The 8,790-nt window shown below is 41.1% G+C and overlaps 1 protein-coding gene across 1 annotated transcript; it reads right to left on the bottom strand.

Annotated features, from left to right (window-relative positions):
- Positions 1-4,480: 4,480 nt before the first annotated feature.
- On the bottom strand, positions 4,481-7,824 carry LOC118407278 (cholinesterase 2-like). Its single transcript, XM_035807733.1, has 4 exons — positions 7,569-7,824; positions 6,808-6,972; positions 4,971-6,020; positions 4,481-4,508 (listed from the first exon to the last, which is right to left on the bottom strand). The coding sequence occupies exons 1-4, from the start codon at positions 7,805-7,807 to the stop codon at positions 4,481-4,483; spliced, it is 1,482 nt and encodes a 493-aa protein (XP_035663626.1). The 5' UTR covers positions 7,808-7,824.
- Between the last annotated feature and the right edge of the window lie 966 nt (positions 7,825-8,790).

Below are 8,790 nucleotides of genomic sequence, written 5' to 3'. Positions count from 1 at the left end.
CTCAGTACTGACCTTGCATGTGTCACAGCAGAAAATGTAATATTAAATAGCTTGTTTACTAAGACTCTCCTAATATGTTTATAAATGAACCTTTGGGCTATACGAAAAGGTCAAGGGAGTTTCAGTCCGCAGGACCAGCATATTCTCATACCCGCATTCATTCAATGACAACATTTGATCCTTCTTACTACATGTATGATATTAATTAAGCATGAAATAGCAGCGGTTTAACCTCTCTCAGACCGGGTATTTTTGGCAACACGAAAAAATTAAAAACTTTACAAATTTTGTAAAATTGTTGTCAACTAAATTATAGCAAATGTCACAATGAAATCTGGTGGCTGTAGCGTAAGCCTTTGGGGTATTATGCGACATGAAAGTTGAAACAATCCTCAAAGCCCGCCCCTTCACTCGTTTGAATAGCGTTAATAAACGGGTAAGTTCGTCTTTTTATACCTTAGTGAAGTAATATATACAAGGCGCAACACCGAATGTCCTTGGCCCCGAACAATGTATTTTGCAAGTTGGCAAAAAAATGCCGGTATCCTTGAAAGGCGATTATTTAGCAAATAAACATGCATGCCGGATGTACTCTGTTTGCTTGTTTATTTACTGACATTTACCACATTGGGGGAATGATTGACATAACAGGTGACCATCACCATTTCTAGATCAGATTGTAAGATTTAATCCACTAACGACACGAAGGACCAGATCCCAAAGAGCCATAAAGTTCCATTACGTTCCTTTAAACTGTTGATGGTGGGATTGTACATTCTCTGATATGTAACATCTGTAACTCTCCGTTCGAACTCGTTTTTGGCGTTTCTTATTACATGGACGTCTGGCCTTCGTTAACATAATAAAGATAGATGTTTAGGAAAAATATTGCTTCGGCAAAATTGTACCCACCCAACCTGACGCCTACTAGTACCTTACACCAACACATACGACTATGTCCAACCACTAAAATTGACCAGATTCATCTTGGTAGGACAACGACACGAAGCCATTCCTCTTAGTCTTGAATTAGATCATGTTTATTTAATTACATGGATTTAATTAAATCCAAAACCCATGCAAGGGCGATTGAAAAAATAGTTTGGCCCCAAAACTACCATTCATAATGAAATCTAAGTGGTCTGAAAAACTTAACAATATGAACACATAGCATTAAATAACGGAAATACATTATTGATTTTTGTTTTTACTTCTTCTCTTCTTTTTTCTTCTTTTACGGTTGAAATGACGTTAACATTAGTGTATTTTTTTCAAAATATATTTCTTATGATCTACGACATGCATTTGCTCCTTTTTGAGCTGCTTTGTACGATTTAAAGCATGGTGGAATTTGTTCAATTTTTGGAAACGGACGAAAATTGATGCGTGCGTGAATGTCATCTATATAATCATATTAACGAGGCCGTAGGTGTTAACACGTTATAATGACATCGAAAAAGGAAGTTTCAAATGAAATTTGAAGTACAAAAATGGCAGTTGATGCGGTCATAATATTTTTATATTTTGGTCAAGTGTTAACATGCTTAATCCGGTCAGAATCGTTCAAGAACAACATGACACAACCCAAAAGGCTTATGAATACTTTCGTAAGTAGAATGCAACCTAATAACAGGCTAAAACATAGTTTTCTCGTCTTTTGAAGAACTTTTTGACAAAATATTTTAAAATTGCAATTATCAAATGATATTGTTAGTGTACAAGGACTAGTGCACTTACAGAAGCGTTTTGTTGTCGGTCTGTCATCGGCTAGGTTCACCCTCCGTCTGAATCTGTGCTGTATATCTGACCATACAGGTAAACTGGTTAAACACTGTTTGACCTTCGGTCTGCGTCTTTGGCATTTCTGCATATTTCACTGACCACAGGGCAGCAGTGCATGCCTCAGTGCTTCCCACGGGATAACACGTTGTTTTAGTGGTCTCTTCTTTTTATTTCTTCTTTTTCTGTCAGAAACTACTCAGAGCAGGAAACTGTGTTATTATATTAGCTGTCTATAGAAATGTTGATGACCTGGCGGAAAAATAAAGTAGATTTAGTTTTTTTTTTTTAATTGCACACAATACTCTCTGCCTTGCGGTATGGTATTGCATGCAAGTAGCTTGACAAAAGGTTACGGGAAAACACTCTTCATTTTGTCAAAATATTACTGCAGTTCATTTTTAAACACAAAACGTTTTCGTACGCTAAGTATGCTGTCTCTTGATAATGGCTCTTACTTCTTGTCCTCATTAGCATACTATTCTAACGATTTTCCTCAGTGACACTGCAAGGCGACATAGGACTGGGCACGGAACTAACACTAACTGTAGCGACATCTCTTACCCCTATGTCAGAAGTCAAGAACAATGTAGTTATCAAACTGGTGTAATAGTGTGCGCATGAACAAAGGGTACGTAGGCTATGGTATTACATAGTTTTTTGCTACAAGTAACATGATGTAGGCCTAACAAACTTTCAAGGGCCTACCAATGTGAAGCCTTGGGGAGAGAATGTGGGAGAGGCGTTTTCAAGGTTATGCAAATCTTCTGTATCTATTAGCTGTTATATAAGCCGCTTATTGCTTTGGAATGCTATATATATAAAGCATTTTAGACAAAGAAAAAGTTGTTTACATAAGAAGTCATTAGAAGATAATTACGAGGGGCGTGCAATAAGTAATGGTCCTGACCCACTTCCAGTTGTCTGATCTAAATGAAATTTTGTCTGTGTAATAATTCATATCTCTATGGGTTATGTTGCAAAAGACAGCTCTGAACTAATTGTGGTTTCTGATTTACTGGTGTTTGAACTTAGTCAGGTGCGAAATGGACCAGGTGTGAAATGGAACCAGTTGAGTGTCGCGCAGTGATCCGGTTTTTGTATTTGAAAGGACGCACACCAAAGAAGACTTTTGATGAAATAAATGAAACTTATGGTGATGATGCCCCATCATATGACCTTGTAAAACGCTGGCATCCTGAATTCAAACGTGGTTGGAAGTCTGTGGAAACAGCTCCCAGACCTGGTCGTCCCTCTTCTGCCATTGATGAGGCATCAGTTGGAGGACGAACCTGGGGTGTCCTACAAAATCGGTGTCCAGAGCTGCATCAAACGATGGGAGAAATGCATAACTCTGGGTGATTCCTATGAAGAGAAAGACTAATAACTGTGCCAAGTTTCATTAATCTCCTGCTATGGGAAATGGGTCAGGACCATTACTAATTGCACGCCCCTCGTATGTCTGTAACTAGATAATATTTGGGACGGGTACAGTGCACATGCGTCTATCAATATAAATGCGCTGGTGATGATAGGGGGAGGGAGTTTTCAAGGCTACATAACGAATTCAAACTAATCATTCGAAATGGCAAGCTGTACGATAACCAGTGTAAAAATCGTCAGGACCATCTCAAGTCTTCCTGTGTGGTAATTTCCCGGTGCTGCAGAAGTACTGTCACATGGACTGGGCATCCCCACGCCACTCTTTAAAGCCTCTGTAAAAAAGGAATAATGTAATGTAAAATAAAATAAAATAAAAGAACATATCTTACAACAAACGCAACTAAATGTAGCGACACAAAACGAAGTTCCTTTGTTTAGTTTTACTCCTTGAAAGAGCTTTAGCAAAAAGTCCCTGCAGTTCTTGAGTGACATGCTTAGAGCCTAAACATACGCCCCCTTTTTTACACCCAAGATTTAAGACCATAACAAGACTCTAACAGGTTTCATTAAAAGTTATAAAACACACGTCACTTCTGCTGCATGCACCAAGGTCACACACTAGGAGCTCAAAATCGACCTTGACCTTCGTCTTCCCAGCACCTAACCATCTACAAAATTTTATTGTAAAGCATTCAGGGGTTCTACTGTTACAAACACACACGCGCACACACATGCACACACACACACACACACACACACACACACACACACACACACACACACACACACACACACACATGTACATACAATATTAAGATAACTAAGGTCCGCCTACCTGTCTTGTTCATGAGTGGTTTCACGTAGTTGTCCCAGAAAGCACAGTTCACTGTGCTCGGACCGGCCAACATCCGGGCATCGAGGTTGTCAAGCACCAGATATCCTCCTACAGTCTCGTTAAATGTACTCCATATATTCTCGCCGATGTCATTTGGATTCCTGGAGAAATATTAGTCAAATGTTTTAACCTCCAAAAAGGATAACTGTAGACAAAACAGCTCCGAATAAGACACACAAAAAAAACGGAATATCACATACCAGGGGGCCAAAACCTTGACCTTCGTCTTCACAACATCTACTTACATGCCAAATATCATCGTAATCCATCCAGAGGTTCTTCAGATATGCTCACTACAAAAATCCGGAAATACAGACAAACAGACAGACACACCCAAAACTATATCTCCAATTTTTTGGAGATAATAATGCATTCACCCTTGGCTAATGCCAATCGTAAGATCATATATCTGAAATGGGTTGGTCAGTATTCGGGAAGAAGGTTGGAAAAGCTGTTGAAACAATTTAAACAATAGCTTACAAACATTCCTGATAATGATTAATCTAATCAACTATGAGACCATGTTGATTTGATCATGTGAATGATATCCACACGCGCATCAATTTTCTACCGTTTATAAAAACGTATTCAACCATACTGTAAATAACACAAAGGCAGCTGTAAAATGTGCAAATATATGATGTAGATTGCAAACATATCGAAATTCAGATACTTAAGATTGCTATTATTCATTGAAAGGTAAAAAAAAATATGTGATGAACAAAATTTAAGTATACAACATTCTGTGTTTTTATTCATTTGTTTAACCTTCGTAACCACTAATAGAGTTTACAATAAAGGCAACGTTTTTTTTTTATTCATCGCTTGAATAAATTTGGAGATTGCCATAAAATGTCATCCAGATAATCAAATTAACAAGGCCTAATTGATAAAGTAATTTGAAAAGAAATACCCTGTTTTGGCAAAATTTGCCCAGTGCCGCATCATCCTGCGAGTTAGCACTTTTTCCTCCTCGTTGAAAACGTACGCTGGATCCAGGGGTAGACCGAACACAAACGGTAACTCCTCACCGTGGATCACTCCCATCCAGGGCGGGAAGGTAGAGATCGAGGCCCGGTGGGCGAACCGGTACATGTAGACCGATGCTCTAGTCGTAACATGGGCACGACCAGTGTTGACGTCCGGGCAAATGAAGTAAAAATCGCCGTACAGAGAATCCAATGCGTCACGGTACATTGCTTCTCCGTCCAGCTCCTCCCACTTGGTATACTGAAAGGCTGCAGCGTCAACGGCGAAGTCGTTCAACACAGGAACGTTGTACGGAATCCCCTCAAGAAACTGCTCCTTGGTGATAAGGCTTTCCGTACCCTCGCTGAAGCCGGGCGATTCGTCAACAACAAAGAAGTAGGTACCTTCGTTTTCGTTGGAACCAAGAAGAATGTCTGCTTTCTTGAATGCCCCATTTTCCAAGGCAACGGGCGGGTTAAGAGGAATGAAACTCCCATCTAAGACAGGATAGAATGCTGTGTATCCCAAGACCGAGGTGTTTACAAGATGTTGCCCGTCCTTGTTCCGAAGACACACCAGCATTTCGCCGCGTTCTGTGGGACACCCGAGCGTTTGAGCAAAACTCACTGTTTTATCGTATGCGTCAGTTTTAGAATCGCGTCCCCAGTCCATAAGAGCCGTCCCACTCTGTAGTATAGCCCGACTGAAAAGAGTCCAACTGCCTGGAGACATCAGATGGTACCCAATGCTGATTCCTCCAGCGCTTTCCCCAAAAAGTGTCACTTTGGAAGGATCTCCTCCGAATGATGCGATGTTGTCCTGTACCCACTGTAGTGCCAAGACCTGGTCCGTAAGACCAACGTTCCCAGGTGCGTCTTCAGTACCGGCATACAGGAAACCTAGTGTGCTGACCCGATAGTTTATCCCCACAACTATCACACCTTCGGTTGCCGCTAGGTATCTTCCATCATAAGTAGCAACTGAAGACGAACCCCTGAGTTTGAAAAGTTTTAGAAAGTGAAACAAATGAATAACTGTATTTTACTTTCAAAATTGTACCTGAAGGCTCAGATGAATTGATGAATTGCAATTCTGCTTATAATGTGAATTAATTAATTGATAGATAAACTGCAAGCTTATTCATTACGTATAATGGTAACACGCATATGAGCAAAATGCATTATCATTGTTATTATTATAGCCATCATCAAATAATGTAATTGCAGTCTGAGTTAAAGATTGCTTGTTGACTAACAGCCTTGTAACAGGCATTGAATATGTACATTATTTTCAATCCCACACACCACGTTATCTTGAAACATAAATTTGGTAAATTACTTACAATTTCAGCACATTTTATGATGGCAAACATGTTTGATGTTATTTGATTACTTCATTCGCGGTTAAGAACATCAATACAGTTGTTATATTATGAATCATGGTTGATATATTTACATCGTATTGAAACCATTGAACACACATTTATACCATCATTCGCTAAAAATAAATCGTACCATCATTCGCTAAAAATAAATCGAGCACGCATGCACAGGAGACAGAAATTCTGGGTAACATGTCAAATGTGAAGGCCCTGGCTGTCAACATTCCACCATTTTGCAAGCGCCACCACTGTCTGAACATACGCAGATAAAAAAACTAGCTAGTCGAGACGAGACCAATATATCTCAGGGGCTTTCACCTCTGACATATTACCCAAAATCCCTGTGCCATATTACCCAGAATCCCTGTGCGCATGCGCACTCGAAAGGGCTTACTCCTACGTTTGAAATCCTCCTCCATATATCCAGACCATCACAGCGGCTCCTGTAGGGACAGGGGTTGGTTGCCAAACGTTCAGGTACAGACAATCCTCGCTAACTGGTGTGTTCAATGCCCACAGGTAATATTCGTCCTCGTACAATTGTTGACTGCAGGCGTTGGGTAGTCTGTTGGATTTAAGAACACAAGGTATGAAGAAATGAATAATGTACGTTAAAAATTCAATTTGAAACCACTGTACGTTTACTAATTAATGGTATTGATAATCACCGTGTCATATCGTTGTACTGGACAAATTCAAAATAGTAGACACTGAACAGGACTCCTCTGTAAGAGGTATAAGATAAGGGCCATTTACTAGTACATCAGGGCATTCCGGCCATCACAGAACAGATACGATGGACGGTATAAACTTCCTAGTACTTTTGACCAATTGCTGACGTAACGTTCTGCAAGATTACGTGTTAATAATATCACGTGTATGCACATTTCGCGAGATTACGTGCTGATGTGATTGGTCATCAGTATTGATATGAAGAAGGCGACCGTCGTCGTTGAAAATTTGGTCCGTGTATACTAAAGTAGTAGTACTACCTTTGTGTTGGAAGGAAGTTTAGCATTGCACTATGATTACTACAAAGCTGAACACAGATGACCTTCCGTGATACTAAACACTCTGTTTTTGAAACAATGATAATTGGTTTCTCTGAGGATAAAAGTGAATTAGCGTAACATATGGCAAAATTGTGAAGACCCATTGTACCGTGTTGCCTGGTGTATCCCGTCCCATGGTTCCTTGGGCTCAGCACGTTTGAATCGCCGTTCTCCTATTGGCGGCTTAGCGAACGGGATCCCCAGGAAGGCGTTAACCGTCGTTCCCAGTACGTCCTGTTCCAGCCCGGCCATTTTTCCAGCGGGGGCCGTCACATCTGCCGCTGCCGTCACAGCTTGTACGTTAAACAGCACCGGTACAGCGAAGATGGCTGCTAGAATTCCAATCATCTTGTTTGCTGACGATAATGTCCTCCCAGGGGGGGGGGGGGGGGGGCATCAATTTTGTATGATATGTCACAGTCACAGTAACCACCAATCAATGCAAATCTTTCAAGAAGTTGTTAATCATATTTTCCACGATAAGAAAAACGATATTATTTCTTCTTTTATTACAATATGGTCGGTCGATGTATATACATCCATATCAGTAACGCTCGATCCCAAATAACTCATTAGGGGCAAAGTACAAACTTGTGCGGGTTATTGGAGTGGACCAGACTGTAAGACTCACACCGTGAAGAACCCCTACACTTTTCGATAAATATGATGGAGTATTTCTGGTACCTTCATTTAACGTCCTATCCGAGAAATGTCTCTCATCGAAGCTAGCTAGGTACTCATTCTCATCCGAGATGAGTAGAGTGAGGAAAGGTGTGTAAAGTGCATTTCTCGAGGTCGTAATCGATCGGTGACGTATCAATAAGCGGATCTGAACCCAGCACTGGGTTCTAGGCTAAACACCCTACCATTAAGACACGCAGTCCCACATAAATGCGATGCGACCCCACACAAATGCCACACGACCGCACACAACCCCCCACAAATGCCACACGACCGCACACACTGAAATGCCAGACGATCCCACACAAATGTCACACCACCCTACACAAATGCCACACAATCCCACACATATGCAACACCACCCCACAAAAATGCTACAAGATCCCACACAAATGCCACACAACCCCACAAAAATGCCACACAAGGCCACACAAACCCTCACAACGCCACACGATCCCAATCAACGCCACGCAACCCGACACAACGCCACATCACCATACGTACCCCACGCCATTTGACCCCACACAACGACACACGATCCCACATAACGTTACACGACCCCACACATCGACACAAGAAACCACACAACGACACAAGAAATCACTCGACACCACATACACGACCCCCCACAACACCACACAACCCCACAC

The sequence above is a fragment of the Branchiostoma floridae genome, unplaced genomic scaffold (assembly GCF_000003815.2).
Source record: "Branchiostoma floridae strain S238N-H82 unplaced genomic scaffold, Bfl_VNyyK Sc7u5tJ_1152, whole genome shotgun sequence".
Classification (NCBI taxonomy): Eukaryota; Metazoa; Chordata; class Leptocardii; order Amphioxiformes; family Branchiostomatidae; genus Branchiostoma; species Branchiostoma floridae.
This window is presented reverse-complemented; position numbering and strand designations above follow the sequence as displayed.